Genomic DNA, 22271 nt, shown 5'->3' on the forward strand with positions numbered 1-22271 from the left:
GTGGTCTTTTGCAAATACTAGATTTATATAAGAAGGAAGAAACAATGGTGTTTGAGACTCATGGTATGTCATGTCCATGTACTGAACTGTTATTATTTAACTATGCCAAGGTAAATTCAGTTTTCCATTCTATGGCACCTTTAAGTCTCTTCTGCTCACCAAGGCTGCATTTATTTGCTCAAAAATACAGTAAAAAATCTGAAATATTATTACAATTTAAAATAACTTTTTTTCTGTGTCAATATATGTTAAAATGTAATTTATTCATGTGATCAAAGCTAAATTTTCAGCATCAATACTCCAGTCTTCAGTGTCACATGGTCCTTCAGAAATCATTCTAATAGCTGATTTGCTGCTCAAGAAACATTTCTGATTATATGCAATGTTGGAAACAGTTGTGTGGAATCGAAAGAACAGCATTTATTTGAAATCTTTTGTAACATTATACAAGTCTTTACTGTTACTTTTGATCAATTTAATGCATCCTTGATGAATAAAAGCATTTAAAAAAAATCTTACTGACTCGAAACTTTTTTTGTGTACTGACCCCCTGCAGGCTATTTTTTAGACACTGGCTAAAAAATCCTGTTTTCTAGAGTAATACATGTCAAAAGGAAATTAAATTAAGCTAAAACCATGATTTTATTCCTTTATACTGTATTTATAAGATCTGAGGCGAGAACTACTGAATTAGTCTGATGATCTCCTCTGCACTGTCTACAACGACTTATTAAAACTGACAAAGTAAAAGTTAAAGAGCGCTTAGGCGGCAAACACATCCCAAAACGTCTCAGGTCCACTACATTCACAGCAGCACTGATAAAAAGCCAGAGCTCAAAGCGCAGTCTTGAGTTCTAATTAATAAGAAGCATCGTCCAGTTCAATGATCCTGCTTTAATCTGGGGACCAATTAGTTGCTTTTGAGAAGGCGGTTAGTTGAAGTCTGGCTGCGGGCCGGAGGTCTGCACTCTCTCCAGTCACACTCTCTCACTCTCTCTTAGCATAGGTGCCAATTTAGGCTCGTTCGGCCCGAGTCTCTCAGGTCATTTAGTCAACAAGAAGGGGCTCGAGCCGACTGCTCGTAATGCGTCTTGAGGTTAATGAAGAGCTTCACCAGCTCAAGGAAAGTCTGCGTAACGCCGTCTGAGGTCGTCACTGATATCGAACTCAATTAGGTGAAACTTTTATTCCGGTACTTTTACTGAGGTCCCTGTTGAAAAACCAGCATATGCTGGTTAGGTAGGTTTTGATGCTGGGATGCTGGTTTAAAGGGATAGTTCACCCAAAAATGAAAAATTGATGTTTATCTGCTTACCCCCAGGGCATCCAAGATGTAGGTGACTTTGTTTCTTCAGTAGAACACAAACAAAGATTTTTAACTCAAACCGTTGGAGTCTGTTAGTCATATAATGGCAGTGGATGGGCACCAGAACAGTTGGACATATCAGAGGTAAAAAATGATATAAATACTGTTCAGTTTCGCAAATATCAATCTTTTTGTGTCTTAGGACATCAATGTATCGTCACGAGCCGCAGGGTGTTTTGGATTTGTCTGTGCATGTTTTTTTTTTTACTTTCAAAGGTTTGGTGCCCATCCACTGCCATTATATGACTAACAGACTGCAACGGTTTGAGTTAAAAATCTTCGTTTGTGTTCTGCTGAAGAAACAAAGTCACCTACATCTTGGATGCCTTGGGGGTAAGCAGATAAACTTAAAATTTTCATTTCTGGCTGAACTATCCCTTTAAGATGGTCCTTTGCTGGTTTATGCTGGTCCTTAGCTGGTCATGTTGCTGGTCAAGGACCAGCACAAAGGACCAGCTTAAACCAGCATCCCAGCATCAAAACCTACCTAACCAGCATATGCTGTTTGTTTCTGAACCAGACAGCAGGTTGTAATGTTTGTTTTGTTTGGTTTATGACAGCATAAAAGAACACATAATACCTTTAATAGCTTAAAAGCTGATGATTTCAGAGAACGCATGGAGAATTATTGTCATCTTGAGAAGTTTGGAGCGACTCGCTGACATTAACCGCAGCGTGCTCGCTTTTAGAAGTCATAAACTGTGTATCATTTTTAATATCCACCCCGGTTTGCGCTGAAATTTACTTTGTATGAATCAGACGCCACAAATGTTGTTGATTTGGCCTTTTGAAAGCGAAACCATAGCGGCGCCAGAGCCTACAGCTGATGAATCGTCACTTTGCACATACTCCTGTTTCACATCTAATATAACCTGACAACAACACTCGTTCCAGTTTGAATAGTAATGTCCAGATGGCCATGCAATGATTCAGTCGTTTGACATTTCTCTTGCTTTTCCTCCAGAGAATGAAATGCGTTGACATCATCAGAAGGGGTAGCTGTTTGTCATCGCATTTACATGAGATCTTTGTGGGCGCGTTTCATTTGACAGCATTGCCACACAGTCCAGGATTAGCGCAAAAGTAGCTCACAAGAAGTCGGTGTGCTTCATAATAAATCACACAATAAACAAGCTTAATCACCGGAACAATTACAGGAGTAATAGAATACATCTCATGAGACGTGATATTAAATTATCCCAATACAGCTGATACCTGGAATCAAAAACAAGTTAAAAGTTAATTTATGATGACGGCATGATTAGCATTTCCTCTGATTGTGGAAATGAAGTTCAAATCAAATCAAAAATGTATTGCAAAAAACAAGAAGTAGCAAGTAAACAAGGTCATGCGAGAACATTTGCATGAACAGCTGTGTAGCCTCTAGTGCTCGTTCCCTTCTGTCTCATCCGGTCCAGCCCTGCATTGACGAGAATTAACAACACGCTTCTGCCTCCTTGATGAATACATCGTGCCAAAATCTTAGGTCAGTAAGCTTTCGGCATGCCGCACACATCTTATAGCACAGCCAAGTACATCTGCTTGAGTTCCTTTGTTAAAATATCTGGCTTCGTATGACAGAAAACCCGATCGTCCCTGATAAGAACGTGGCGTATAGTCTGGAAAGCCCACTCGAGCCTGCCGCTCTCCAGAGGTGACGCTGCTCAGACTAATGAGGGGCCGGAAGGGATTGAGACACGAGTAGGAGGGAGGGCGAGTACGAGAGCGTCACATTTCCTTCTAGGAGTTGGTCGTGTTTATGCACCTGTTCAAAATGCACAGCTATGACACTTTGCTTTAGAAACAGGGCTCTAATGATATAGTCTTGCGAGGGACGAGGTCCGGCCCGACGGTCCTTGCTGACAGTTTGAATTCAATTCGCTTGCCCTTCTCCTGTTTCTGACAAACGCGGAGCCGGAAAGCCACTGGGGTCTGGCATTTAACCACTGACAAAAACGGTTAACATTTAATTGTGAAATGTCATAGTAGTCCTACATGTATGAAAATGCAATTCCCCACTGAAGCGCACAGTTTGACCCGTCCTGCAATAAATAATGCTGTAACTGAGCTGCAATCGAGTTCAACCGTAAGACACTGTTCTTCCTCAGTGTTTTTGTGTTGTTTTCCTGTACAAATATCTAAACATTCTTAAAATCAAGACATATTTTTAGAAAAATTAAATCTTAAAATTTTGTTTTATGCAATACATTTAGATACATTTTTCAGAAAACAACATTAAATATCCTAAAGGATATTTCACTAGTTCACTCCAGAATTAAACTTCCCTGATAATTTACTCACCCCCATGTCATCCAAGACATTTATGTCTTTCTTTCTTCAGTCGAAAAGAAAACATTCCAGGATATTTTTCCGTATAGTAGACTTCAATGGGAACCAATGGGTTGAAGGTCCAAATTGTAGTTTTAATGCAGTTTCAAAGGGCTCTACACGAGCTGAGGAATAAGTGTCTTTTCTAGCAAAATGATCAGTCATTTTCTAAAAAAAATTAAAGTGTATATACTTTTTAAACACAAATACTCATCTTGCAATAGCTCGACTTCACACATTATGTAGCCACGTTGGAAAAGGTCAGATATACTAACCCAGTGTTACCAATTGAACATGCACAGAAAGTCAAACACCTTTTACAAAAAAAGGTAAAGCAACAATGTTAGACGTTTTTAAAGTTGGAGGAGAAAATGAGAAAAAAACTGAGAATATTAGTTTTTCGTCCCCACCTGTTTAAAGTGAAATACACAAAGAACTTACCATACGTGACCTTTCCAACGTGATTACGTTATGCATTAAGTCACAGAGGCGCTTTGTAGAGTTAGTGCAAGACAAGCATTTGTGGTCAAAAAGTATACAATTTATTTATTTATTTTTAATCGTTGTGCTAGATAAGACCATTATTCTTTGGCTGTAGAGCCCTTTAAAGCTGCATTGAAACTGCAATTTGGACAGTGGTGTCAAAAGTATTCACATTCATTACTCAAGTAGAAGTATAGATACTAAGATTTAAAAAGACTTTTGTAGAAGTTGAAGTATCAACTCAAGCTTTTTACTCAAGTAAAAGTATAAAAGTACTGGTTTCAAAACTACTTAAAGTAAAAAAGTAAAAGTAATGTAAGGGGAAAAAATGCCATTAAGGACCAAAGCTTAGGCCGCACCACAGGGGCCTATTGTGCACTACCCCACCTCCCCAAAAAACATTTCTAAAGGCCATAGTGACTATGTTATATTAAAATGTTAATGTTGAAAAATTTGGAATGCACTAGGCTACTTGTTTTAGCTGCATATTTGCCCATCGAAAATAAACGCATTTTATTACAATGCAAATAGGCTACATTAAATGAAATTACATTACATTAAATGCTACTGAGCATTAACGTGTTTCATGGAGCGGAAGATATGATGATTAGTTGCTGCCTATAAGTATTGTTATCGCAACATTGTCAATCGCGTTGTCAATCGCAAACTATTATTTATTCAAACGTCTTTCTATCAAACTACCTACTATAGCTTCATTTGCAGAGGATGAAGAGAAAGCACCCGTTTGATAAATAAGCAAGTAGTCGAGAAATAATAACTTGTAAGAAATCATCTTTTTTGAGTAATGACCCGAACACTGGCTAAATCCTTGCTGGAGTGCAGGGCCTTTATTTAAAGTAAATAAATGAATGAATAAAACAGGACAGAATCAAATAATGTTAGATACTGAATTCAAATGCGACTTTTATTAATAATTAATAAAATTAATAATGCATTTTTGTCATATAAAAATGCATGCAGTAAAGCATTGATTTTCAGCTAGAATGCAGGACTTTTATTGCTAAGAAATTCTGTAAAAATTACTTACTTTTGTAGAATGTAACCAAACATATTTGTTTACCCTTGATTTCTACTCTATAGACACAATTTTTGAATTTCTCAAAGTATCTTCCTTTATGTTCCACAGAAGAAAGAAGTTCATACAGGATTGAAATTACATGATGTTGAGTAAATAATGAAAATTTTTATTTTTGGGTGAACTGTCCCTTTAAGAACTTTAATATGTATAGTAAACACCTCATTTATATAAGGCACTGATATTTATCTTTAATCAGGCTCTTACTGAATTAACATTTTACTCCAATTAAAATGAATTACAACTTAATATTTAAAAAGAAAGAAATTATTGCTTAAAATCCAGATATTAACTGACTAGTATTAGTAAGATGTCGTCACAAGAATAAATTACAATGGTTATGTTTTTTTAATACTTCATAATAATAAACTATGAAATGTTTAATAAAAAAATGACAGTAATTATGTATTGACGTTTATCACTTTACCTCCTCATGCAGCTGTTTTCAGCAGCCCAGCAGAACCTACAGAACCTGTTCTGATGTTCTCATATCACAAAACTGCCAAACACAATTCTGTGTTAAATCTAAATGCGTCAAGCAACTTGAACTAGCGCTATTTATCACTTTGCATCGCGCTGTGCGGGTGACTGATTCCGCCACGTCACACTTTTGGACTATTTGCAGTTTCGAATGTCATTTAAAATAGCGCATAATGTGCGGGAGGTCTGCCTCTCTTCGGCGATCGGCCCACTACTCCACCGGCCCACCGGGAATGTCCCGGTTCATCCCGATGGCCAGGAGTGTGACGTGATTTGTGTCATGTCACGTGCAGGTGTGATGGATCATGTACAAACCAATAGGGTGTCGGAATGGTATATGTTTATACTTCTCATCCAACCACAACCAAATTCACTCTATGTGGATGGCGCAATTTATCTGGATAGTTTTTTTTTTTTTTTGAACGATGACATGAATGAAAACTAGCCGAAAAGAAATAGGAGTAACGAGTCTATTTTTAAAATGTAAGGAGTAGAAAGTACAGATAATTGCGTGAAAATGTAAGGAGTAGAAGTAAAAAGTCGTCTGAAAAATAATTACTCCAGTAAAGTATAGATACTCAAAATTTCTACTTAAGTAAGGTAACGAAGTATTTGTACTTCGTTACTTGACACCTCTGAATTTGGACCTTCAACCTCTTAGTTCCCATTGAAGTCCACTATATGGAGAAAAATCCTGGAATGTGTTCCTCAAACACCTTAATTTTTTTTGGCTGAAGAAAGAAAGACATGAACATCTTGGATAACATTGGGGAAGTGAACCAATCCTTTGCTACTCAAGTAAATGCATCTCAATTTAAGAATCTTTAGATTTTTGTACTAGAAAACAAGACAAAAATACGTTTTTTGCAGTGTATCTTCTTTACCTGTGAGTTTTTTTCTTATCATTAACTTGTGGATTTCGAGACACAGTAACCTTTGGCTCTTGAAGCAGAAGGTTGATGGGTGAATAAAGCTTTTGTATTTGCTTTAAAAGCTGTGCTGCACTGACAAACACATACTGATTGAGTGACTATACAGCTTCTCTCTCGGGATAAGATGGAAAAGCTCTGTGCTGGATCATTTAGCAATATCACAGACGTTTCAGCAATTTCATGGACATTGACCCAGACACGTCCGTTCCATACTAAACAGGACGTCAAAGCACTGAATGTACCTGCAGAGCATTTCGAATGTGTTTTATTTTGCTTTTTATTCATTCACTTCTCATAAATGTAATAATGACAGTTCAACTCACAAGAAAAACAACAAAAAGAAAACATGTATAAACATGAAAAAAAAAAAAAGACTCTTCGGCTTGCACATACCAGGATGGAGGACGCCGGCAGAAGATCTTCTTGCGAGGAGCATCATCACGTCGCCCACAGAGATAAGCACAGATTTTTCTGATGTCTTCTTTAATTAATAAGAAGTAACATCATTCAAAACTGTCTTTATCCCTGCGCTAGCATGTGTGCTCCTCTGTCTGTCGAAGGCACTCTGAATCCGAAGCAATGGAGGGACAGAGAATCCAGAGGAACAAAAGACACTACAGGGGTGCAGATTAAGCAGAGAATGATCTAATCAGAGCTACATGGTGAGGAGTGAGGTTACACAGACTTACACATCCACCACAAACACAGACACAGGGCAGAGGCAGAGGCAGAGGCCAAGGGAAGAAACACACTCAACTACACAGAAGCAGCGTTCCTACCATGATGACTCTGAGACCGAACCGGCCAGTGCTTCTCCCCTGGAAGACACAACCAGGCAGAGTCAAGGTGAGTCAACACATCAAACAACCTTTCACACCAGCATCATTTCCAGCAAAGCACAGGGAGGCTAGCTTAATCACAAAAAAAAAAAAAAAAAAAAAAAAAAAAAAATATATATATATATATATATATATATATATATATATATATATATATCGTTTGTGTCCAAGTTCTCCTTCCGCTTGGCAAACAATGGCTTTAGACAAAATTAATTAGGATGGAGTGAATCATCGTGCCGTTTTGCAAACGAGAATGGAACTGAAAGAAATGCGTCACTCGGATGAATGCGTTTCAAATACGCTGCAATTATTGCTGTGAGCATTTGAATAACTTTGGGGGGAAAACACAAAAATAACTGTGCATTCCTATAACAAACATCATTGGCTTTTCACGCTCTGGATGCACATTTTCACCCAAAAACCGACACACACAAAGCGGGTCATTGATGAGTGAAGCCTCCCACCTTTCCTCAAAAATATTTCAGTATTGTTCACCTTCTCTTTGTACAGTTCCCATTTCTGAGAGGCCTGTAATCTGCTCGTGGCAGGATAATAGTTGACTTCAGCATTCACTGTGAGACGCATCACATCTGAGGTGGCAGAAAAATTCAATTTCTGAGTTGCAGTCGCAACGCCCGTTACATTCTGTTATCCACATCCGCCCAGCCGTACATAGAATAGCTATAACTGATTATATATCAAATACGATCTCTCTAAAGACCTTTTGCGTTCTTTCAGAGCTTTGAGCTCGACTAACTCCATCCCTTCTAGTGATTAATAATGAGAGAGAAGCACCACCAGGAAGGAGATGAAAAGATGCTATGAAGTAGCAAACAGTAATGCACTCTGACCACAGGCTAATGGAGGTGTAGTGCTTTGATCCATGATTATTGATTACATATCAGCATTTTTCACCTCGGTACCGTCGGCCACGGCACAGTCTGACAGCCACTATGACTGAACTTTATTGCATACTAGGTTAATACAGGGAATAATGCAAGAGAAACTCAAAGGATTCATTGTCACTGAGGGCAAAGAAAGTGATAAAAACATATTTTTTTTGTGTTTTTGTCATGTAGATGAGTTTGATGCTCTGTTAGGTGTAAAAGTACAATCTGTCACTGACGGAACTACTAAGCCATGTAAGCGCAATAATTATTGATGACAAACTCTGCAGATTTAATTGCTTACATATAATTTTTGGGCCTTATTAATTTTTATTAATGGAGCTGTATAAAATGGACAAGATACTAAACACCTTTAATCCACCTTTTATTCAACATAAGAATGGAAACAGCCATTTTCAAACCACTTTTCATGCTTTTTTTTCATTCTGCACAAAAATACTTAATGATTTCAGCAATCCAAATATGGTGTATAATGGGAAACAATGGGGAAATGTGAGCTGGACTTAGTCATCTTAATTTCTATAGCGTTTTACACAATACAGATTTTGTCAAAGCAGCTTTACAGTGAAACAGGAACAGGAAATCATTTGTAGAAACTGAACTATAGAGACTGTTCCAAATGACAAAAGTCAGTTCATTGTTGATTCAATTCAGTTCAACACTATAGTGTCAATATTGCAATTGCAATAGATGTAATTCATCTGTAAAGCACCACGACAGAAGACAAATGTACCATAATCCATCTTAATTCATCTTAAGTTTTGTTCTTATTCAGTAATGTCAGTGCAGTCAAATAAATGTTCAATGAATATGAAGTGTATTTTATGTATGCGTTTGTAATAGTGACTAGGATGCATCTCTGGTACAACAGCAAACAGACTGGACTCAGTAATGGACTGGATTCAGACGCTGTCATTAACGGAGTGAATTCAGATACTGTCAGTAACAGACTGCATTTAAAAGCTGTCAGAATGTAAGTGGATTCAGATGCTGTCAGTAACAGACTGGATTCAGATACAGTCAGTAACAGACTGCATTTAGAAGCTGTCAGAATGTAAGTGGATTCAGATGCTATCAATAACGGACTGCATTTGGACACTGTAACAGACTGGATTCAGATGCTGTCAGTATCAGACACTGTCAGTAACAAACTGAATTCAGATGCTGTCAGTAACAGACTGGATTCAGACACTTTCAGTAACAGAATGGATTCAAAGGCTGTCAGTAATGGACTGCATTCATATGCTGTAACAGACTGGATTCAGTCACTGTAGGTATCAGATGCTGTCAGTAACACTGAATTCAAACACTGTACTGTCAGTATCAGACTGGATTCAGAAACGTTCAGTAACAGACTGGATTCAGACGCTGTCAGTAACGGACTGGATTCAGATACTGTCAGTAACAGACTGCATTTAGAAGCTGTCAGAATGTAAGTGGATTCAGATGCTATCAATAACGGACTGCATTTGGACACTGTAACAGACTGGATTCAGATGCTGTCAGTATCAGACACTGTCAGTAACAGACTGGATTTAGACACAGTTAGTAACAGACTGGATTCAGACGCTTTTAGTAACAAACTGGATTCAGACTCTTTCAGCAATTGACTGGATTCAGACAAAGTCAGTAACGGACTGGATTCAAACGCTGTCAGTAACGGACTGGATTCAGATGCTATCAGTAACAGATTGGATTCAGACACTCAGTAACAGACTGGATTCAGACACTGACAGTAACAAACTGGATTCAGACGCTGTCAGCAATGGACTGGATTCAGACACTGTTAGTAACAAACTGGATTCAGACGCTGTCAGCAATGGACTGGATTCAGACACTGGCAGTAACAAATTGGATTCAGACACTTTCAGCAATGGACTGGATTCAGACGCTGTCAGTAACAAATTGGATTCAGACACTTTCAGCAATGGACTGGATTCAGACACTGGCAGTAACAAATTGGATTCAGACACTTTCAGCAATGGACTGGATTCAAACACTGTCAGTAACGGACTAGATTCAGATGCTATCAGTAACAGATTGGATTCAGACACTGTCAGTAACAGACTGGATTCAGACGCTGTCAGTAACAAACTAGATTCAGACACTTTCAGCAATGGACTGGGTTCAGACATAGTCAGTAACGGACTGGATTCAAACGCTGTCAGTAACAGACTGGATTCAGATGCTGCCAGTAACAAACTGGATTCAGACACTTTCAGCAATGGACTGGGTTCAGACATAGTCAGTAATGGACTGGATTCAAACGCTGTCAGTAAAGGACTGGATTCAGATGCTATCAGTAACAGATTGGATTCAGACACTGTCAGTAACAGACTGGATTCAGACGCTGTCAGTAACAAACTGGATTCAGACACTTTCAGCAATGGACTGGATTCAGACATAGTCAGTAACGGACTGGATTCAAACACTGTCAGTAACGGACTGGATTCAGACACTGTCACAAACAGACTGGATTCAGAAGCTTTCAGTAACAGACACTGTCAATAACAGACTGGATTCAGACACTATCAGTAACGGACTGGGTCCAGATAGTATCAGTATCAGAGTGGATTCAGATGCTGTCAGTAATGGACTGCATTCATGTGATGTAACAGACACTGTCATTATCAGATGCTGTTAGTAACAGACTGGATTCAGACACTGTCAGTAACGATCTAAAAAACACTAGCTTGCTTTTTCTTTTTTATTCAATCTTTTTTTCTTTTTATTTATTATATAATAAAAAAAATGCTACGTGTATTATGTTAGGCTAAATGAGACTTGTCATAGCACTTGCATGTTATTGCTCTTTTGTTGATTTTGATTGCTTTCACTGTCCTCTTTTGTAAGTCGCTTTGGATAAAAGCGACTGCTAAATGTCTAAATGTAAATGTAATGTAAATGCAAATTCAGATGCTATCAGTATCAGAGTGAATTCAGATGCTGTCAGTAACAAACTGCATTCATATGCTGTAACAGACTGGATTGAGTCACTGTCAGTATCAGATGCTGTCAGTAACACTGATTTCAGACACTGTCAGTATTGGACTGGATTCAGAAACTCTCAGCAACAAACTCAGTAACAGATGCTGTCAATATCGTACTAGATTCAGACAATGTCAGTAGCAAACTGGATTCAGACATTGCCAGTATCGGACCAGATACATACGCTATCAGTAACAGACTCAGTAACAGACTCTGTAAATATCGGACTGGATTCAGACATTGTCAGTAACAGTTGTCAGTAACGGACTGGATTAAGACACTGTCAGTAACAGTCACAGTCAGGCTGGCACTGATATAGAGAAGCAGACCGCCAAAGAGACGAGCTTCACAAACATGTCACTGAGGTGCTGACAGAACAGAGTCGCTCCAACTGCCCAGCAGACTCATTCTTTCTCAATGACAGCAGTCGATGTTCACAGAGATTTTCATTTAGATTGTGACCAAGAGTAAACAGTTCTACAAGAGCACTGCAAGGGTTATTTGCTTTTCATATGAACAGGTCACAGCATGCTGTATTTCGAATGGAATCAATGAGGTCAAACCTTAGTTCAAATGTTTTGTTCTTCATCTATTTATTTTTAACAATTGTACGTGTATCCTTGGATAAAGTAACAGAATCCTCCTTCACAAGTTGATCAAAGTTTCAATATTATTATTTTTCATGAACTTACCAGACCCGATAATCACAATTTTAACATGCTTTGATGTTTTCCAGTTTTTGAATGAAACATTTCTGAGTCCGTATGCTGAGAAATGCTTAGAAAGTCCACATTTGACCCTACAAATGTCGTTTTTTCCTTAGACAGTCACACAAGAAAATCTGTTGATGTAAAATGCCTATGTAACCTGAAGGACAAAAATGTTTAAGAGTAATATGCATCAACATAAAAACACTGACACTGTATCCAAATGGAGGGACTTTATGACCATTAAGTCAAAGAAAAACCTGCACAAATAAATCATTTTAAGATATCACTGGCTCTGAGGATGGAAACACAGAAGAAGCACAGCGTAACCGTCAGTGTGAGTATTCCCACCACTGCGCTGCTGTGAACGAACGCATCAGTAACCAAAGCCAAGCCAGTCTCACTGCAGTCAGTTACAAAAAATACAGCTTGTTATTTACGGGCTTTCTTTGTCTCTGCATCACCGTCCTAAGCATCTAAAATCAACACTTGCTGTGATAAGCATTTGGGTGGAGTAATAACTCACATTAATTAAACATCTCGGGCAGCAGCTTACTTCAGAGGGGCCTTTTGTTCCCGAGCACAGAGGCTCACTTCCATTAACATATTAACAAATCAAATCTCTATGTGCCTGTAACTGTGGAACAGAGGAGAAGCTGTACGTACTGTACGACAGGGTCCCGCTCTCTGATTCGCTTATATCTGTCCGCGTGATACATTAACGTTAACATTTTTTGTTCATTTTTGGTTATTTATTTGTCAGATAAGCTAGTATTTGACTTCACTAGAGAACTAGAGGCAGTTTGCGCAGCACGTTTCCAGACAGCAGAGAGAGTCAGTGCTCCGGCCTGCAGAAATTTCAATAGGTTCAGGGTTGTGATGATTCACTGTAGTCAGAGTGAATCCTGCTTGATCCTTCTGCTTAATAAACACTGACGGTTTAATGTGGCATATTTGTGCAGATCTATGTATTAACTATGTAGATTTTGTTTGCAGAAATGTTTTCCTTTGTAATGAATATTTGCATGTCAAGGGAAAGTAAATCTTGACAGCAAAGTGTGACAATCTGAAGCTCAACTGAAAGAAACACGCATGACACACTTTAGCCACTACCAGAAAACTGATATCATTATTCTGTGTGTTCTAAATGAAAATCTATGATGATAGAAGACAATCTTTATGAATAAGGAACAAAACAATTTTTCAAAATTAAGACTTTTTTTGTCTTCCCTAGTTGCTCAAACTCCAGCAAATTTTATTCCAAAAATGTGCTCTTAAATTTAATCTTAAAAAAAGATATACATTATTACAATAAAAACTATCTTGCAAAAAACAGCAGTTATTATTAGGGGTTTATGTGTGTAGTGCTGAAACCCCATTGTTATTGCTGGAATGGCCAAGGATCAGCAATGTCAACGTAAAACTGATCATGCAGACCAAACCATAAGTCGTAGAAAGTTGAAACTTGGAAGGATGGTAGTACCCACACTGCTGATGGTAGTACTCAAACTGCCTGACGGGGAGCACTACAGCGATCAAAAGTACGAAATCGCTCATAACTCCTAAATGTGTCTTATGTCGTTGGAATCCTTGGCTCACGCTGGAAAAACACATGCCAAGTTAAACTTTTGGCTCACCATCGCAAAGGGACACCAAACCATTTGAAAGGGGCGGGACCACTTTTAGTAAAAAGCCTATAACTCCTGAATAGAATGAGATATCCTCGCCAAACTTAGAACACGTATGTAAAAGCTCAATCTGAGCTCGTGGGGTAAAAGATGTGGGGCTTGGCCACTTGATGGTGCTATAAGAATGGCTATAACTACACAACCATTTGAAAATCACTGTGCATGCTCTTGGTCCAAAGTGCCACAAGTCTATAAGGACATTTGCATATAAAAAAAAAACAAAAAAAAAACATGGCAGCCATTGGATGATGAAGTTTGAGCACCTATTAGACAAGGTTAATAGAAGCCGATTGGAATGAAATTTTGGTGGGCCTGTTTTACTCATAGCCCTAACGGTCTGTGAGAAATTTGAAATAAATCGACCTGTTCTGTGCCCTGTTTAATAGTACTTTAGTTAATTTGTAGGGGAACTGCAATCTAGTGGACTCTTTAAGAAACTGCAGATGACGGAAAAATCAGGAAGTGAGCAGCTGAACGCATGGATGATATATGTCTGTCAGATGGGGTGTTTTTTTTGGGTAATCCTCATCAATCCTTGCTTTAAAGAGTTTTGAGGAGCAATAGCTGTAAGTTTCATTCTCTGTTTTATTTGGGTGATATATATTTTCGATATTACTGTGTAAAGTAGATACGATGTTGTCATTTATATACATAGCATGCTTTCTTAAGCCTTTTTTCAATGCAAATTGTAAATATTCTTGTAGATGCATAGAAATTGAATTTAACATGCAAATGCATGTAAAGTTAACAGCATTTTGGTAACGTATATTATACTTTATTTTAGTTAAACATGTTTTAGTTATGAGTCTAATTAGAGATTTGGATTTTTCCTTTAGTTTCACTCTGGTCCATTGTAGAGTTCATCCAAGTGGCAATAAAGTGACTTAAAACTTGCACTTCTCAACTTTATAATGGATGGAGTTTAACTTGTGGTCAAACTTCAAAATAGTTAAACATGAAGGGAGGACAGTACATGACCACTGGGGGGTGATATCACAATTTTTCAAGGGCGTAAACGATTGTACATTGTGCAGTTTTTCGCACAGACACCCATTATTCGTATCATATCATAAGAACTCCTCCTTCTGGACAACTTTCTCTGTAGAACCACAAGCCAGTCAAATAGTTTGCTAAATGATTGAGAAGATGTAAAAAAAAAACTACTTTTGCCAACAAGTCTGGAAACTAATCTGGAAAAAAACAACAACACTGCAGTACAATTTTCTGGACTCTCTAGGTCAGTAATTATCGAAAGAAATATTGAAATGTACCCTTTGGAAAGCTATAACAGAGTTGTTTAGAAAAGGGGCCAGTCCCCTTTAGCCGATATACCATAAAGCCTGAAGGAAAACTCAAAACTTAACGAAACCTGGTGAGCACATGCAACAGTTGATTCTAAACAAGCATGCAAAGTTTTAAGGTGATCGGACCACAGCTGGCGCTATAACAGTCATAACCACTAAACAACATAATGTTTCTATGCTAAATTATTTGGATTTGCCAAAAATGTTTTTTTAAATCACTGATTTAGGTGGTTACAAACTTTCTAAATAATGTATTTGTTCATATGTTCTTAAATGCCTCAAAACGCTTGAACCCTGTTATATTTAATCATTCATTATTTTTTTTACAATGGTAGCATGATTCTTTAAAGTGCCCTTGACTACAATATACATACCATGTCATAATACCTGATTCCATAATTTTATACTTTGTACAGTGACAGTTTTAGATAATATGCCATGGTATGTAATGTCAATATTAGATTTTAATGGTAGAATATAATAAGATAATATTGTAGTAATTTAAAATAAGAACCATGGAACTAAATGTACTGTAATGTCAAAGAACTCAATGATTATCATAGTCATAAACCATAATATTTACATGGTACTTCAATGCATTACAACAAATGCTATGGTATTAACATGAACTATGTCTAATATGTCTAATACATACACAGTTCTTTTTGCTAGATAAGGTACTTTAGAGAAGACGGGAAGCAGAGAAGAACGTATAAGAGAAATAAGCTTAGCGTAACATGAGATGTTGAATTTTCTTTCACGCATTTAGCATGATCAAATGTACAAAGGTGGTTTTAATTCCAGGAATCACAGCCTTTCGCTTGTTGACAAGCTCATTATAAAAGGGAAAAGTGCCGTGGGAGGCGGGATGAAATGAAACTACAGATCATGAAAGTCATTCCTCTGCTGATTTATACCTGCTTGACTTCACTAAACTGCTGTTCAAGGCAAGTCACGATCAGAAAACCTCATGACAAATGAATAATCACATATCTGACCTCTCCAAAAACATCATCAGTTAAGAGATGAGCATGTCATTGAAATATGAGAGCCACCCAAATAAAAGGCACTCTAATGCAAGCGTGTCTTTGCTTAAGGGTCTGGAAAACCTTCTAATGTCTCTCATTTGCTCTGATCAGAGAGCTGTTGCCATGCAAAACTCTCAGTCACGGTGCAAAACCACCAGACACATTTCCACACATAATTTCCCCTGCATTATCAAAGATCCTTCTTTTTGTGTGATACTGAGTATGTACCAAATTCGAATGGTACTTGACCCAAAAAAGGTCGAGCTAAAACTCACAAATTTAATTATCGTCTGTCTTGAGCTCAAATGAAAGATCTAGGCACGACATGCCATGTCTTGAGACGGACGAGTTCATGAATAAGAATTTGTTTGCATAATAGAGGGGAAAATCAAATTAAAATCTTGACATATTCACCAGGAGATGCAATTTTCCCATCTCGGATGGCCTTTTCATGAACAAAAGAGACAAAACAGAAGGCAGGGTTAAATATTTTCATTTATGACTGCTGTCAGTTGATTGTTTTTGTTACTGCTCTGTACTGCATCTCTTTATAACAGCTCTGCTAAAAGCAAGTTTCTTTGTCTACTATTTGGTTTTGTGCTTGTCGCAGACAGACGGGTGAGTTTGCCACCATAAAACAGAACAGAAGAATTGGGTGTGTGAATGTGAACAGAAAGTGGGATTTGAATTGGAATGACGGGAAGAGAAATCGACTAAATTCTACACGTTGTGGGAAATGAAGTGTTCAGCGGTGCTGCTGCTTCACTGGGAAACAGGCTTTAGCACATTATCAACTGCTGAGACAACAGCAAACGTGAAAAAAACACTTTTATACACACCCTTACGTTCTTGTAAACAACATGCATGTCTGCAGACACACACGGCTTGTACAAACCCTTACGTAAGAGCCTAAGAGACAATGCCTCTGTAAAGTAAGACAAAACCATGAGACAGGAAGCTCCCGGCAGGAGAGGAAGCGGAGGAAAGACAAGTCAAAGCAATAATTTAGATAATGAAAACAATAAAAACAGCCAAAGCATAACAATGGGAACTCAGGCTGCAAAGGCTAAATTGTCGACTTAAGCAGCCATGAATAGAGCAGCTAGTCTGAAAGGGAAATTAAAAAATAAATTGCACAACATTTTGACTGTTTAATTGTAATTAGGACTTATAAAGTTAAATATATAAACATGCTTTCAGTCTTTAAAGGCTCTAATGTATTCATGAAGAATGTGAGTCAGACAGAAGGAGCTGTTTAAGAATGAATGGAAAGTCTTTCTGAATTCCAAACATTGATTTGGTTCTTCAGCGCTGCGCCGCTCACAGCAGGACCCTCAGATCCATCATGTAGATAATGCAGCCTCCACCTCTGATATTTGTCCTGCGTCTCGATCAATCCCCAAGGCTAAAACACACTTACAATGGTCGCACAGAGGCATTCTGAAGCCACTGAAAACAGGCTCACAACGTCTGTGTATCTGGCAGACGGACATTGTGTTCACAAATGCCACAGCGAAACCGATCAAAATCTGCTGCACGTAAATATCAAAATTTTACTCGCAAACTTGCCCACAATGAGAGGCAGTAGCAGATGGCATGTCTAGTATGCTTTATAGTGACTGATCTGGAACTGGTGAAGATTTTCATTGGGATTTTCACATACTGTAAAACATACTGTGCATCTGGATATATGCATGTCAGCCGTAGTAACGGCAGTTTTTAGTGATAGAAAGACTGATTTGTTTCCATAAGAGCTCCTATTATGCAAAATTAACTTTTACATGTTGTTTGTAGCTAAATGTGTGTTGGCAGTTTGCGTACACAACCACCCTATAATGATAAAAATCCTCCCGCTCCTTTTTTTTTTAAATACCCATCTATCATAAGCAGTGTCTCAGAATCTGACAAATGTGATGTAAAACATGTTACAGTAAAATTGAATTTTGTGTGCATGACTCAATTATTCTTTTATTGTTTATCACTGCTTTGAAACATCCTGTATTATATAAAGCGATATCGAAATGTGACTTGACTTGACCTAACAATGGTTGTCATCAGGGTTGGATTCAGTGCATTTACATACTGTTGCACCATATACTTCAAGACAGTTTGTCAAGACATTTCAATAAAATCTGACAACAATGCAATTTCAATGTTGCTTCTGTGACTCAAAACAAACATGTATATGTAGTGAATATGTGTATGCAGTGAAGGCTTTTTAAGTGAAACAGTTGAGTGGGTGGTTGGTGAATGAGATGTACTGAAGCATTTTTCAACACAAAAACGACAACTGTTTAGCAAATCTGCCTGTATTTTAAGGCTCTGCGCGTCTTATTATATTTTCATGCTTGGTAATGGAGAGGAAGCATGTCAATCAATATCGTCCCTGAAAACATCCATACAGGCTCCATGGAAACCAATGGCATGTCAGCGACTGTATTGACATCTAGGTCATTGCACCGACGAAGATTCACCAATTAGTGTTTTTGGTGAGGAGGGCACATTTACAAAATAGATATTACGGAAAGACCTGAACAGTGGGATACTTAAATAATAGCATTATCTTCACACATTGCGACGGGGGGAGAGAAAAGCAAAACTGCAAAATCCTCAAATAAATCATAATGAGCTCAAAGGCCAAGAGCGACTGGGAAAATCTATGAAATTAATCTTCAAGACACTGGAGGTAATTTGTTTTGAAAAGCGCAATCTAACTCAGTGAGTGGAGCATGATAGATAATAACATTCTGATAGCGCGCACCGCACTCGAGACACGGTAAATAAATACATCTGGACAAGCACACAAATGTGGAGAAAGGGCAAGCTAAAAGATGAGAGGATAGATGCTGAAAACCCACCAGCGTTTATGTGTGTGGAGGAGAAACCCACCTGCTGCTCACTAACAGAGAAACACTCTCACATTCACTCTCAACCAACCAGCAGAGAGAAACAGAGAGAAAGCTCTACTGCAGTAAGTCAATTTATAAAGATTAAGTAAAAAGGGTTACATTAAATTAAGAATAAATCATTTATTTAATCACAAAATAAGTTGAAATCACAAAATAATGTTGGCTAAGTGTGTATGATTTATTATTGCAGTATTTCATAAATATATTTAGCTCCTGCTGGTATTGGACTGCATGATAATGGTCAAACAGTTGATCACAAAAATATAATCCATTAATTATTGCAATTTCACATAGGCACAAATAAAGAATGGGAGTTACTTAATCAGATCAAACTAAATTTACAAGAAAATATCTTTAGAGTTACTTTTTCAAAGAAAAAACGACTGACTGACTCCCTTGTCCCAATGTTGTGCGCTGTGTGAACATGATGATATAGACTAAATGTGAACATGCATTTACCCATCTCACTTCCTCAAAAACAGATTCAGTATTCATCAAAAAAGATAAAAAAAAAAGTGAAATGCAAACCTGCAATAATTAAATAAAATCCTTTATGTATTTAATCCCATTTTATTAACCAATGTCTTTGCTGCTGACTTTCAATGATCCAATTCAACCATACTTATAAGCAAAAATGACTTTAGATAAACATAACATTCTTGGTTTTCTTTTTTGTGATTGAGAAGAAAGTACAGCTTAAAGGTTTATGTCAGCTTTTTGAATTTACATTTCCTTCAGCCTAAGGCATATTCATTTCACTTATAGTGTGAAAAGGCTTTTACATTTGCCAAAAATAGAACGTTTTTTATATTAAAAACAAACAAGGAAGCCCATGCCAGTTGAGAAAAAGTAACTTTCCATAAAAAGTGAATGCAATTAGTAACTTGTTTAGGCAGTAATGCAATATTGTAATGCATTACTTTTAAAAGTAATTTTCCTCAACTCTGTTAAAGACAACGTCAGCTCACATGGTTTGCTTGGAGATTTATCACGCTTGTGTAAAAGAAAACAGACTGACTGTATTACTTATATACTTTTACTTGAGCAGAATATTTCAGTAGTATATATTAAAAGTAGAATATTAAAAAAAAAAAAAAAACAAGGAATCCCATGCCAGATGAGAAAACGTAACACAAAAGTAATGTAATGCATTTTTAATTTCATCTATAAAGTCTTTACTGTTCTGTAAATTATTGTATTTTACACAGTGGATCATACAGGGACGAGATGTTAGTCAGCTAAATGCATCAGCAGTGGTCATTTAATGTGAAGTTTTATCTTTGGCCTTAATTATGATAGGACAGTTTAGAGCTGACAGGAAACAAAGTGGGTGAGAGAGCTTGTGGGATCAGTAAAGATCCTTGAGCCAGGATTTGAACTCGGGACACCGGTAGCGCAACAGCATTTTTATGTTGGCGTGCTGCCCACAAGGTTATCGGCACCAAAGTGTTACATTTTTTTACTCTGAATGACTTTAAAAATATGTAGTATTGTAAAATATGTTTTTTTCATCCAAATAAATCCAAAAGTAAATATTCATATGTTCCTACATTAAGGTGAGACACAGCAGGTGAATAGGGTAAAGAAACATAACTAATAGTTATCACCTTACTTACCCAGTTGATTGATTACATTGATAATTTTGAAAAAAAAAAAAAAACATTTTTTTTGTATTGCAAGGTTTCTAAAATGTTAGGTTTAAATATGCAAATGAAGCATTATTTAATGAAATATGTGCTAATTTGCATACATTTCTAGTACAAAAATCTAAATTTTTAAATCTAAAAATCATTTTTTTTAAAAAAATGTTTAAAAAATTTTTTATCTAAAAATCTAAATTTTTAAATCTAAACACTGGATGAAGTAAATTTAAAATGTTTTTTTTTTTTTTTTTGACATATTAGAGTCAAATGTTTTTTTACAGAGGGAATTTTGAGTATTTCATTTTGTCACTTCATAATTCAGAATTTTTTTTATAACAGACAGAGAACAATATATTTTTAAAAACATCTTGGGGATTAAAATGTACAAATTCAAGCAAATGATATGAACAAATCATTCTGAAAAAACCTTCAGGATATAGACAGGAATAAAAATTTAAAGTTTGGTGTGCGTAACTATTATTGAAGTGGAGATTTATGGTTCAGTGTAGGAGAAAATTTAAAAAATATGTATCGTAATTGAAATCTATTGACACAAATAGATAAAGCTATAAAAGAAACACTTAACAGTGTCTTTTTGATGTTTTCTTTCCACTAGTCTGAAAAAAAAAAAAAAAAAACAGAAAAATAGCCCAAAATCTCAAACTTGACAGATGCGTAAAAAAAAAGCGTTTTTGCATGCAGTGTCTCCTCTTAAAGTCTTATTTTTTATCCATGGGTGTTCTTGCTTAATAAATGTTCACCCTTTGATCATCTCTGTTGCTTCTAGTAATTCTGTATGTGATTTCTAATTTTAAGCCAGCAATATAGTAATTTTTCAACAATAGTTGAGTTAAACCCAGCATGTGTTCTTTCTAATATTTAACCAGCGCTGGGTTGCCAAACAACCCATAAATGGTTGTTTTTAACTTAAGTGCAGAAACAATCCAGAAGAAACTTCTTGTGTAACTTTGTGGATGTGCTGGCCTCAAACAGGAGCGACAAACGGGCCGCAGCTCTCATCCAGCGCTCACCTCTCCCCTGGGCTCCCGATAACTGATGCGTGACTGACTTCACCGGCTTTAATTAAATGTTTTCATGCTTGCCTTCACTGCTGTATCTCTTACAGAAATCTGGCTTGGTGAAACTCCAGCGCCGCAGATAGGATTTTTCTCGCGAGCTGACAAAGAGATCGCAATGCACCGCGAGCCGGCAGGATCCCGCGCTTTGAGCCGTTCATCAGAAGGTTAATGTAATTACATTAAATGATAATTGCTCTTGTACTGTTCCGTTTCCAGGAGATGAGTTTGAGATACGTGTTCGGCATTCACACTTACTTGGCGGAAGCTGTTAGGACCTGAAACCAGATCATGCATTATGCCTAATATGCGGATGATGAAATTGACATTGCACGGGTCATATTGTCATGGGTTAATAATATTCTTCTGACTCACTGACAATGAATCATGCGTCCCTTAATTGTGCTTTTACCGATTCCTGTCATTATTACTATTACTTGTTTTGTCTGTATTCGTAAAAACTGTGGCACAGAGCTTCAAGGTATTGTCTCTAGCT

The 22271-nt window shown here is 37.2% G+C and overlaps 1 protein-coding gene across 4 annotated transcripts in view; it reads right to left on the reverse strand.

Moving 5' to 3' along the window:
• Positions 1-22271, reverse strand: part of shisa6 (shisa family member 6) — a 75575-nt gene that overhangs the window by 15517 nt on the left and 37787 nt on the right. For 2 of the 4 annotated variants that reach the window (XM_073828579.1, XM_073828578.1), the window contains exon 5: positions 7465-7503. The exons of the other annotated variants lie outside the window; for them this stretch is intronic. In XM_073828579.1, the coding sequence (XP_073684680.1) occupies positions 7465-7503 (39 nt within the window). The remainder of the gene's footprint in view (positions 1-7464; positions 7504-22271) is intronic. 4 annotated transcript variants of the gene reach the window in all.

This window comes from Garra rufa, chromosome 22 (genome assembly GCF_049309525.1).
Source record: "Garra rufa chromosome 22, GarRuf1.0, whole genome shotgun sequence".
NCBI classification, from domain to species: Eukaryota; Metazoa; Chordata; class Actinopteri; order Cypriniformes; family Cyprinidae; genus Garra; species Garra rufa.